This window comes from Balaenoptera borealis (genome assembly GCF_965194805.1).
Source record: "Balaenoptera borealis genome assembly, chromosome: 2".
Lineage (NCBI taxonomy): Eukaryota > Metazoa > Chordata > Mammalia > Artiodactyla > Balaenopteridae > Balaenoptera > Balaenoptera borealis.
In genome coordinates this window covers 125,724,311-125,737,311 of record NC_138867.1, presented here as the reverse complement: position 1 = coordinate 125,737,311, position 13,001 = coordinate 125,724,311, and the positions used below count along the sequence as shown (strand labels likewise).

General features: G+C 40.0%; 1 protein-coding gene and 1 long non-coding RNA gene across 11 annotated transcripts in view; one reads left to right on the top strand and one right to left on the bottom strand.

Moving 5' to 3' along the window:
• Positions 1 to 13,001, bottom strand: part of LOC309624596 — a 467,785-nt gene that overhangs the window by 71,416 nt on the left and 383,368 nt on the right. The gene's annotated exons all lie outside the window — the stretch shown is intronic.
• Positions 1 to 13,001, top strand: part of JAKMIP2 (janus kinase and microtubule interacting protein 2) — a 197,235-nt gene that overhangs the window by 168,215 nt on the left and 16,019 nt on the right. For 8 of the 10 annotated variants that reach the window (XM_082382685.1, XM_082382683.1, XM_082382680.1 and 5 more), the window contains 3 exons: positions 2,773 to 2,850; positions 5,461 to 5,664; positions 10,789 to 10,854. In XM_082382685.1, coding sequence (XP_082238811.1) covers positions 2,773 to 2,850; positions 5,461 to 5,664; positions 10,789 to 10,854 — 348 coding nt within the window. The other 2 variants (XR_014242000.1, XM_082382677.1) reach the window with 2 other exon arrangements.

Genomic DNA, 13,001 nt, shown 5'->3' with positions numbered 1-13,001 from the left:
TTGCTCAAAAAATTCAAAATAGAATTACCATATGATACAGCAACACCACTTCTGGGAATACACCCAAAATAACTGAAAGCGGGCTCTTGAAGAGATATTTGTACACCTGTGTTCAAAGCAGCATTATTCTCTATAGCTTAAACATGGAAGCCACCCAAGTGTCTGTCAATGGATAAGCAAAATGTGGTATATCCATCTATAGAATATTATTCAGCCTTTAAAGAGTAAGGACATTATGACACATGCTATGACATGGATGAACTTTGAGGACATTATGCTAAATGAAATAAGCCAGTCACAAAAAGACAAATACTGTGTGATTCTACTAATATAGGGTACCTACAGTAGTCATATTCATAGAAACAGAAAGCAAAATAATGGTTGTCAGGAGCTAAGAGGAGGAAATGGGGAGTTATTGTTTAATAGGTACAGAGTTTCAGTTTTGCAAGATGAAAAGAGTTCTGGAGATTGGTCTCATAACACTGTGAATATACTTAACATTACTGAAGATAAGAAAGTTTCTGTGAAACTTTTTTCTGTGAAACTTTCTTATCCGTGAATATACTTAACACTACTTAAAAATGGTTACGATTATAAATTTTATGTTGCGTGTAGTTTGCCACTATTAGCTTTTTTTTTTTTTAAATCCCCAAGCCTGGGAATTGGTCATTTTTAACTTACAGCAATACATAGACTTTTATAACAGTACTGTCATTACTGTTATCATTATTACTAAAAATCAGGTAGTGATTCCTATCAGGTTAGGGAATCCTATAGTAAGAACAACAAGTTGAATTTATATAGCATGTGACAGCTTACAAATCATTTGCTCATATTTTACACAGGACTTAACATTTTACCAACAGGTTAAGCTGTAAAATCAAAACATATAACAAGAACTGTTTATATTCAAAATACCCTTGAACTCTTTAAATGCACAAATATTAATTAAGCAATCAGCTTGTTACAGACACCGTTCTAGGCACTGGAGCTCAAAGGTAATTAGGAAAGTCACTAGCAAAATCGCATGCAGGGGCTTCCATGGTGGCGCAGTGGTTAAGAATCCGCCTGCCAATGCCGGGGACACGGGTTCGAGCCCTGGTCCGGGAAGATCCCACATGCCGCGGAGCAACTAAGCCCATGCGCCACAACTCCTGAGCCTGTGCTCTAGAACCTACAAGCCACAACTACTGAAGCCCGCGTGCCTAGAGCCCGTGCTCCGCAACAGGAGAAGCCACCGCAATAAGAAGCCCGCGCACCACAGCGAAGAGTAGCCCCCACTCGCCGCAACTAGAGAAAGCCCGCGCGCAGCAACGAAGACCCAACACAGCCAAAAATAAATAAATAAATAAACAAATAAATCTAAAAAAAAGAAATCGCATGCAGACATATCCTCTCTCAAAAGTTGATGCAATCAAGTTTACCTTCAGTGTTATAAGAGGTCCTTGTTCCTTGTTAAGCATACAGAGAAAGAATTGACTTGTGCTTGGAGCTATGTTCTATACAAAGATACATTTTTTGATGCAAATGGCAAGATGCTCGCAATATGAGAAACACACAGAAACTGAGGACAAGCAAGGGAGCATCAGATTTACGTTTCCCAGCTCACTCTGGCTTTGCAGCAAGAGCAGACACTCACTCATTAAGTGGCACTGTGGGTGGAATTGCCTCCACAGTCTTTTTTTTTTTCTTTCTTTTTAAAATAAAATTTATTTTAAATTGTGGTAAAAAACATACAGCATGCAATTTGCCATCCTAACAATTTTTTTGTGTACTGTTCAGTAGTGTCAAGTACATTTGCCTTGCTGTGCAATACATCTCCAGACCTTTTTCATTTTGCAAACCTAAAACTCTATACCCATGAAACAACAACTCCCATTTCCCCCTTCCCATGACTCTTTTTATTTATTTATTTTGGCCACACCAGGGTCCAAGTTCCCTGACCAGGGATCAAACCCATGCCCCCTGCAGTGAGAGCACAGAGTCCTAACCACTGGGCCACCAGGGAAGTCCCCCATGACTCTTCTTAAAGCAGATGCCTGCCCCCAACCCCCTGCCTCCACCACCCCTTCATAAGTCTTAGCGAGACAGGTAGATGGATAAATTGGTCAGTTAGTTGGTATGTGGATGGAGTAATATGTGTGGTTAACTTTGTGCCCACTCTCTAAATTATCTTTGTGTTTGCTAATGATACATAGATGAGTTTGAATAAATTGTTTTTTATTATACAACTTTGCTCTATTACATTTCATAAAATTCTTACAAAAATATACTATCCCAGTATATTTACACAGATATACTTATTAGTTAGCATCTATAGCATTTATCTTGTCAAAAATCTACCCTTAGGGACTTCCCTGGCGGTCCAGTGGTTAAGACTCCATGCTTCCACTGCAGGGGGCATGTGTTCGATCCCTGGTCGGGGAACTAAGATCCCACATGCCGTGCAGTGAGGCCAAAAAACAAACCAATAAACAAACAAACAAAAATCTATCCTTAATGACATACTCTTAAATTGGTATAAAAATCCTTTAAGACATTCCATGTGGATTGTTTGTTATATATTTTTTGCTTCTTTCCATTGACTTGTACATTCCCTGTGTGAAACTATAAAAGTTGAACTATTTCCCTAAAAGACAAAATCTGTGACCCTACAAATAGTAGTGGTTTGTCTTACAGTGGAATTAGAGAAAACACTAATCAATACAATTTATATATCACTTTCTCATTAACTAAGCTGACTCTATCTATTAATGTGGCCCTTTTTTCTAGGAACAATTCTGCAAAATCAAAGGCTATCTGGAAGAAGAGCTAGACTACAGGAAACAAGCTCTCGACCAAGCATATATGGTAGGTACAACAAGCACTGGAGACACTCCGAGTGTTTACGATTACATGCTCTGGGGTAAAGCATCCTGTGTAATTGGTCATGTCATGTATTTGAATAGACCACAATGTGCAGCTCATTTATTCAGAGGTTTCCAGTTCTCATTTTAGAACAAATATATCTCTAGTTCTTTGCTGTTACAATACTCTTATAATAGTTAATAAATATTTCATTATACTTCATTTTTTAAAAAATTGAATTGTGTTGTTAAATAATATTTAAATGAACAACAGATTGGATGGCAGTGTAGATTAAAGAGAAATTTTATTAAATCAAATCTGATTGTTGGGGAGCCTAATCTAGGGATAGAATAATGATGTATTTAATGTGATACATATTTTTAATTCATTTATTTCTGACAACAACCCTAAGAGGTATAGGGAATATTATTATTTATATATTACATATGAGAAAATGAAGGCTTAGAGAGAGAAAGAACTTGGCCCAGCTTGGTACACAAGTAGGTAGTGTTTAGATCTGACTCCAGACATTGTGGCCTTAACTACCATCATCCAGCCACAGTAAGAATATATGGGTATGTATAAAATGGATAACTAATAAGAACCTGCTGTATAAAAAAATAAATAAAATAAAATTCAAAAATGAAAAAAAAAAATAAAGAATATATGGGGAAATGGGCTGTGCCTTTTTCTCTCCTCCAGAAGATTGTACTGACTGAGGAGCACATTTGATCCACTCCCCTGTACCAAATTCATAAAGCATCATTCCCCATATTGGACTACAGCTTGCACTTCTTCTCTCCGTGTGGACACCACCCTGCCCCCCACCATAATACACTGTAATGACTCAAGAGAAAAAGAGGAACATTTCGAGGAGTTGCTAGTAGAGATTTTTATAATGCTTTCCTGGAAGCAGCCCGAGTCACTTTTGGGAAAAGAGTGAAGCACTTAGCCCCTGCTTATAACAAAGATGAATTAGTACTCCCCACCCAAGATGAATAAGAGATTCTGAGCACTGACTGATGGGGAAAGGAGACGATGAGTATTGGCCGCTGATTAGAGAATGAAGAAGGAGGTAATTTTTCCCTCCCTTCGTATCCTTTTAGCCTTGCCTTCTCTACCTACACACGATAAGATTAAACTGCATGTGTGTGTGTCCCAGGACTGAAGACTCATTCAGATAATTATTAATATATTTAACTTTTAAAAGATGAGACCTGCTTAGTCCAGGACAGGAGCTTGGAGAACATCCCTCACCAGGGCGTGTCCTTTCACCTATGTCAGAGACACAGGGGATAAGATGATAGATTTTGGTAACTGTATCTGAAGCATGTGAAAGAAAAGAAAACTGGGATATAAGAAAGAGTAGACTCTTCATCTAAAAAAGAAAAGCCTCAAGGAAGCATTTTATAGCTAGAGCAACTATAAATCTCAGAGTATTAAAAAACAGACCAATTCCAAAGACTCTAGGCTATATTTCCCAATTTTTATTTTAAGAAAAAAATGTAGACTCTAAAGCCATCTTCAGAGGTGTGTCATGTGGAAGAGAGGTGGCATTGTGTGTGTGAAATATCTCCAATTTCAATTATTTTATTCCAACTTGGACCACTTTTCAATGCTTATTTCTAAAAATATGGCCACCACGATAGATGTCTTTAAATATCTGTCAAATGAAAGAGAGAACAAACTTATTTTCAGCTGCATTTGAGAATAGAAGGATACACAGTTATTATAACAAAGTAAAGACTTCCTAAAAATGAAAAGTATGTGAAATGGACAGGATCCCAAGAAAAAGAACAAATTCTCCGTCATCAGAGAAGTTCACGTATTGGCTAGATGATCCTTATGGCATCTTATAAAGGGGATCATCAAAAGGATATTTAAGCTGGAGAAGCTTTTTTTTTTTTTTAATTATTTATTTTTGGCTGAGTTGGGTCTTCATTGCTGCACGCGGGCTTTCTCTAGTTGTGGCGAGTGGGGGGCTACTCTTCGTTGCGGTGCGCGGGCTTCTCATTGCGGTAGTTTCTCTTGTTGCGGAGCACGGGCTCTAGGCAAGCGGGCTTCAGTAGTTGTGACACACGGGCTCAGTAGTTGTGGCTCGTGGGCTCTAGAACGCAGGCTCAGTAGTTGTGGCGCGTGGGCTTAGTTGCCCCACTGCATGTGGGACCTTCCCGGACCAGGGCTTGAACCCGTGTCCCCTGCACTGGCAGGCAGATTCTTAACCACTGCACCGCCAGGGAAGTCCCAGTGTGTGAGCTTCTCATTGCAGTGGCTTCTCTTGTTGCGGAGCACAGGCTCTAGGAGTGTGGGCTTCAATAGTTGTGGTGTGCAGACTCTAGAGCGCAGGCTCAGTAGTTGTGGTGCACATTGCTCTGCGGCATGTGGGATCTTCCCAGACCAGGGCTAAAACCCGTGTCCCCTGCACTGACAGACAGATTCTTAACCACTGCACCGTCAGGATAGTCCCTAAGCTAGATAAGCTTTGAAATGTATTTTGTTGCTAGGATCCTGTGAGACTAAAATAATACATCCCTCCACATGTACACACATGTGTACCTTCACACACCACACTTAAGATGCTAAATTCCAAGGTTTTCTAATTCTATTTGCCAGAGAATCCAGGAACTAGAAGCGACTTTGTACAATGCTCTGCAGCAAGAAACTGTTATCAAGTTTGGTGAATTATTAACTGAAAAACAGCAAGAGGAGCTGAGGACAGCAGTGGAAAAGTTACGGCGGCAGATGCTGAGGAAGAGCAGAGAGTACGACTGTCAGATTCTTCAGGAGAGAATGGAGCTCTTACAGCAAGCCCATCAGGTGAGGATGTAGTCACTACATCTGTGTTGGGTGGTACTAAGAAAATGGGACCAAGTGCTTAGTACATAGTGTTGAGTATGAGTATGGAGAAGCCTGGGAGCTAGAAGCTATTTTCAAAGAGTAAAATAAATAACTATTGTTTTCCACCTACACTCAGAAACAGGACGATGGTTTTATAATGAATTAATCTGAAGAAAATTGGCACTTCAGAAGCACTGTGTCATGCTACTACTTTTGCAACTACTTTGTCATGAACTACCCCTTGAATCTCATGGAGCCTGATTATGTCCCTTATGCTGGGAAGGGACTCTCTGGAACTCACTCCAGGACACAGATAATGCTTTCCTGCTGTTACTCATCCCAGGCCATAACCTAGCCTGATCTAATAATCCAAAGAGGGTAAAAGGGAACAAGGACCTTTCTCTTTATTCCCAGAATAAACAGCAACAGCAACAAAGCATGGAAGCTGCCTCTTACTTATTGGCATTTGCTATAGGTCAGGAACTAAACTAAGGGCTCTACTTCCATCATTTCATTTAATCTTTGCAATAGCCCACTACTGTAAGTATTCTTATTATCCCAGCTTAAGAGATCGTGACAACTGAAGAAAAGAGTGCTTAGGTGATTTGCCCAAGATGACAGATAGTAAGCAACAGAGCCAGAATTACAACCCAGATCGGCCTGACTCCAAGGCCAGTGCACATAAACATTGCACTATACTGTCTGCTACAGCTTGAGTCATCTATAATTTATATGATTTATCTAGACCAACAAGGCTCAAGATAAACACCTAATATTAACTTATAGCCTTAAGAATTAAAATTCTTAATTCCAACTATTTGTTCATGTCATAGATTGACAGGCAAAGACTAGGGTCCTGGTCAAAAAGCAGATTCTGTAATAATTCCAGAATTGAAAGTTCCAGGCTAGGGTATTCGGTACTCATAAGCTGTAATAAGCAACTGGTACAAAATCCAGATGGGCTATACAAGAAGTAAGAATCATGTGGTCATTAGAGATCAAGGTGAGTAGAAAAGGAACAGGGGTTATTTTTTGTGGATCTTTACAGGCTAACAAATGACCCAAGTTAACAGGGAACTCTGAAGCCATTTTGTCCCAGAGATGATAAACACATGCATGTTTGTTTCACTGGTTCTTGAGATTCCATCATAAAGGTTAGGATTTTGACTCTGAAGAGAGTTTTAAAGCTTTCAATAATAGACTGTACGGTATCATTGCATTAATGCAGGCATTCTTTCCTTCTGTAAGGGAATGAACATGTCGTCTGCATAAATTTCTTAGGCTGCAACAGCATTTAATTAATTTCAGCAAAGAAGGAGGTGTGTCATGGAACCACAGAAGTGTTAATTTTTAAGATGGACAAACAGTTATCTAAATTTTTTTAAGATTAAAGCCTTGTCAATGCTTTTGTGTCTCTTCAGTCAGCTAAGGTACTTCACTCCCAAAAGAGATGGTTCTGTCTGTTTTGTCTTAAGTTACCCAGTCTGAACTGTTAAGTACATTATATTTCTAAGCCTCAGAGAGTTTCATTGACATTTTCTGTCTCCCAAACAGATGTTCGTTAGAATATGCCTCTCCAGTTATTTCTTACTTTTCTTTCCTTTCAATCAGTAGCTTTGATTTGAGAGAATTATTCCAGAAGGCATTGGCCAGGATTTGTCATATATAAGTTTATAATGCAGTCTAAATTCTAGATCATATCACTAACCACTTACTAGACATTTCTGTTTGAATGTTTTAGAGTGAACTCATATGAAACATACCTAAACACACATTCCTATCCTTACTTCTCCCTTCTCTCCCCATCTGCCTGTCTTGGTTAGTAGAACTATCATATCTCAAGGCACTCAAGCTGAAAACCCTGGGGTCTTCCTTGTCCTTCTCACCTTTTCTGATGTTCTATTCTTCCTCAAAAGCCTCCATGATCCCAGTTTCCAGTTGAGTCTAGTCTTGCTATCTCCAGGTCCTTCAGTAGCTGGCTACTCCTCCCCTAAAACCCAGATTTGAGACAGTCTTCATAGCTTACCTTCCTCTCTGTTCATGCAGAACTCTTCCTGTACCCCTTAGGCCATGATTTCCCACCTCCAAGCCTTTGTTTTCCTGACTGCTCACCCCAAAATGTCCTTCAGAGTCTGCTGCACTTATCCAAATCTTCTCATTTTTCCAGTCCCAGTTTAGATCCACCTCCTCAGAACACTCTCCCTGATGAAGACAATGAACTACATACTACTGAAAAAATCAACATTCCATACCCTTTTTATACACTCATTCAGAACCATTTATCGAGGGCCTGCTTGTGCTGGGTGCTGGGAATGTGATGGTGGACAAAGACATAAAGGTCATTGTTCGCATGTATCCTACAGACGAAGAGGGAAAAAGCGACAGTGCAAATGAGCAATAGCCAAGGCAATTTCAGAGAGTGGCAATAAGTGCTCTGAAGATGTGTGTGTGTGTGTGAGAGAGAGAGAGACAGAGGGAGGGAGGGAGGGAGAGGGAGAGAATGAGAGTGAGTTTGGGAGTAGGATTAGCCTCTCTAAACTGGCTGATCAGAGCAGGACTCTCTGAAAATGTCAAAATCCCAAGAAATCAGCCGCACAAAGATTTTGGCAAGGTGTCCCAGAAGTTAGGGTCAGCAGGGGCTAAGTCTCTATCCTGGGAATGTTTGGAATATTTAAGGAGCAGAGAGAAGGCCAGTATGGCAGGAGCACATGGAGCCAAGGGAAGGTTGTTACGAGATGAATCTGGAGAGGTAAGACAGGCCTAGATCATGCTGGGCCTTGAAGGAGTTTGGGTTTCATTCTGAGAGCAGCTTGGCTAACCCTCCCTCTCCCTCTTCCTCGCCCCCTTAAATCTCCAGGACTGCCGTGATCATTTCACATTCTAAGAGTTCATACTGGCTACTATAGGTGGAGGCAGGATGCACAGGATTAGAAGCAGGAAGAGCCGACAGTAAGCTCTCACACGGTCATGATGGGGGACTTGGTATACTTAGTAGCAGTAGAGACAAAAAGTGGTAGAAAAGGGATCTCTTTTGGACTCCATAGAGTCTACTGTTAGACTGGATGGCAGGCTGGCAAGCAGATGGGAAGGAAAAAGACATAAAGCCCGCAGCACCCAATGTAGTCTACCTAACTCATTTAATAAATATGTATACGCAGCTTCTTTGTGCTAAACACTGTACGGGGTGTTAGCGATTGGCGATGAAGTTGTGCATAGTTTCGCCATTGTTTACTTTTTCTGCTTAATCTGTTTCTCCCTGTGTTTTACATTTTTTCTCCCCACCTGGATGTGATAGTTCTTTGAGATCAGGAACTAATTGACGCCTTGCCTGTATTCTCCATCACATCCAGCACAGTCCTGAACACGTAAGAAGGTGCCCAACAAGCACAGGCTTGGTGGCTGAATAGACGCCATAGTAATCTCATGATTTTATTGGTGTAGTGCGTGCCTCCGCATCCAGCAGACACATGAAGGAAGTTCTTGCACACTCAAGGTAGAAAGAGCTAGCAAATTTATTCTTTCACTGTGTAGCTTTGGAGCATACGCAGCACTATGGAAATACAAGCGCACACATCACACACATTTATCATTCACTGTCACACACATTCATTGTCACATAATTTCATGGTCCTTCTGACAGAACACACCCTCCTCTCCTGCACAAACCTCGCCCTCTTTCCTTTAAAGCAGGATTTCTCAGTCTCTGCACTACTGACATTTTGGGCCTGATGATTCTTTATGGGTGGGTGGAGACTGATCTGTGTACTGCAGGATGTTTAGCGGCATACTTGGCCTCTACCCCTTAGGTGCTAGTTGCACCCCTCCTCCCAGTTGTGACCAGTGATCACACGTGATTCAAAACTGTCCAGAAATTAGATAGTGGTGATGGTTGCACAGCTTTGTGAATATACTAAAACCACTGAATATTACACTTTAAAATAAATTAACTAACTTTTTTAAATGTCCAGACGTTGCCAGATGTCATCTGGGGTGCAAAATCACCCCCAGTTGAGAACCACTGTTTAGAGAGAGGAAGATATGATTTCCAAGTTCAACTGTTCTTTGTTCTAGCTTCCCTTTTGTCTCCCCACATTGCATTGTAAAACCTCTCCTTCTATATTATCACGTTGTTTAGCTTCCATCGTTTTCTTCTTAGACTCCAGTTCTCCATTTTCTAATTATTCCCAAAAGAGGCATTAAATTACAAGCTTGCCCTGTGTAACCCTGTACCATGAATATACAAGGCCTTTAGATTGCCCGAAGGAAATCTGAAGACTCTTTTCACTTATAAATTATTGTCTATGTAATGTCGATTTCAAATCTGTGCTATTTAAATTACTGGAATTTTGTTACAGTTTACAGGTAATTTCAAAAACAGTTCTGGAACTTTTTTGTCTTCAGGATTACTTGTGTTATTCTTGTTATGTTTGGTTTTGTTTTTCCCCTAGTTTATCAGTTCCTTCTTTTGAATTTTTTTGAAGTGGAATTGCTACCTTGTTTTGTGAAAATTGGTCAGTGCTGTTTCGTGAGGAAATTCCACCCTGAAACAGATTTGAAATAAGGTTGAAAAAAAAAAGGTAGAACAGAAACCGATGGGATAATTGCATTTGTGTGAGCCAGTTTTAGCCATTTTTTTAATGAGGTAATAAACAACCAAAAACCTTAATCCAAATGGTTTACAACAAAGTTTGTTTCTTGCTCTCTAGTTCTGGGACATACAGCTGTCTCTACAAGGATGTGGCTTTCCCACATCTCACTCCCACTCACGTTCCACTGGCCAAAACAGGTCTCCTGACCAAGCCCAAGGACAGTGGGCTGAGAATCATACCTCTCTCACAGGGAAGGGGTCTTCAGGGATAGATTGACCCAGAAGAGAAAGGGGTGGCAAATATTTTTAAAATATAATCAATGACAATGATTTTCACTGTGAGTACGGGTAATTTTTGAAACATGCAATAACCCTCTGGGTACAGAAAAACGTATATGTGACGTTTCCAGATGTTATGTTTTTATAGGAAGTTCTGTGTTTTAGGTTGGTGAATGATCTTCTTGTTTAACTTAACAGACTGAAAAGCTTCTTTTTCCCTCCCCTTTTTTTTTCAGAGAATTCGTGACTTAGAAGATAAAACAGACATCCAGAAAAGACAGATAAAGGACTTAGAAGAAAAGGTACATGTGAAGTTCAATATGTATTTCAATCTTTATTTTTTAGATCAGACAATAATATTGTTTTCACTCACTGTGTTTTCTCTCTTCTCAGCTATTGTGTATTTGTGTAGGCAGGTATAGTTACAGTAAACGTAAACTCTGCCTGTAGTCAGGCAGCAGGATTCTAGCAAAGCTTCTGCCTTCGGTTACATTTTTGCCTTTTGTGTTGATTCCTGTCCTTTTCTATACGTGTTTTCTTTCCTCAGTTTTCCCTTTCTCATCTTCACTTCTTTGCCAAAAGCTTCTTCTGAGTTTTGTTACTCTACGTTCCTCTTCCTTTTTAAAATCTTTTTAGTCCCTTTCTTAAAAAGTCTTTCCCATTATTCATAAAAAGCCCTTTCCTCCTTGTGCTGCAATTCCACCTCAATAATACGTTCAGAAATTTAGATTGACACATGAAAACTATGCCCTCATGTCACTTCCCCAGTGGTCTGAGAGAGGAACTGCTTCTTCCAAGTCAGCCAACACTTTTGGCAGGGGTGGGGGTGAGGTAAAGAGGGCATTTGGAAATGTGTGTGTTCTGGGAGAAGGGAGAGGGCTAGCGCAGGAATGCTACTTAGCTGCAGTGAGTTCAGCAGTCTTGCACAACAAAGAATTATCCTGCCTAGGATGCCAGGGGCGCCCTGCCAAGGAAGACAACAGGGATGGCAAGAGGTGTTCTATGGAGCTCCAGTCTCATTGACTGGAAGTAGCAGCCCGAATCCCTGTGCTGCGAAAAAGCATGGTTGTTTTGCAGTATCTTCCATGGGCACCCAAGAAGCAAATAGCAAACCACCTGCCATTTCCGAGATAGTGATTAGAATTTGGTTCATCCCAAATGGCTTTTATAGTTGCCCTCATGTGAGCTCAAAGGCCACTGGTAGGGTCCAGTAGCCAAACAATCAGCCACCTAGATTCTTATGTAGGCTGGGTCTTCATGTACTTATTTGAGCTTGGGTAAGTGACTTTACCCACTGTGTCTGAGCCATATCTATTCAATAGGGATGGTAACACTCACCCTCACCTCCTCTCATGGGTTCCATGAGGAAAAAAAGGAGGTCACTTACATGAAAATTAGGAAACACTAAAAAAGTATAAGTCAAATTAAAGTATATTTTTTAAAATTTCCAAATGTAAAGTTATATATCTTATACAAAATTTTAAATTTGAATTTTCCTCATTTCCAAAGTGTGCTATTTAGTTCTTCAGGGTAAGAGTGTAGTAAACAAAAAGCTGCATCTAATTTCCCAGTGTTTGGCAGGAAGACCCACAGAAAGCAGGGGTTGTCCACAGTTTCCCTGGCTGCCAAAGGACACACCTGCTATCTTCCGTTTTCCACGTATTTGAATGGCTACCCTTGGTCCTAGTCAGTCTCTCTGCTAATTCGTAAACAGTCCTGGGGTGGTTCAAGGAGAAAGCTGCCAGCTCTGCCCCAGAAACTTCATTCAGTTCAGTCCCCACTTAACTGAGGAAAAACAAACAAATAAAGGAATTTTCTAACATCTAGTCAGGTCACCACCCTAGCCAAATTAAGTGTGATCTTTTCATTTTACAGGTCTGAACTTCCTAAATATTTATGATAATAGGTTAATGTACTTAACAGAAAATGACGATTATTTAGCTATCAAAGCAGCATATTCCATATGTAGTACTAAACTAAGCCACTTCAAAAACAATCCAGTTGGTTTTTGATTAGAGGTTAGAATGACAGATGAGGTTTATAAAGTACCTTCTATTCACTTGACCTCAGTTCTACTCATCCACAAGCACAGTAAAAAGGCTAAAGATCACTTATGTCAGGGATAGTCTTCATTCTTTCCCCTGGAGTACTTGAACACCTTCTCAGGGTACATACAGTATTCCTTCTTTGTTCCTAATTCCCACCCACACAGTGAATATAAATCAGGTGATAAAAACAAACATAGCAAAATTGCTTCCCATGTGCCGCTCTTCACCATCCAAGGCACTTCCACGTTCATCATCTCATTTGATGATGAATTATCATCATTAATTATAATTATTAATTATTATTATAAATAATAATTGTTATAATTAATTATAATTATCATGAGAAATATACCACAGATATTATATCCCCCTTTTATACAGATAATAAAACAAAGGCTCAG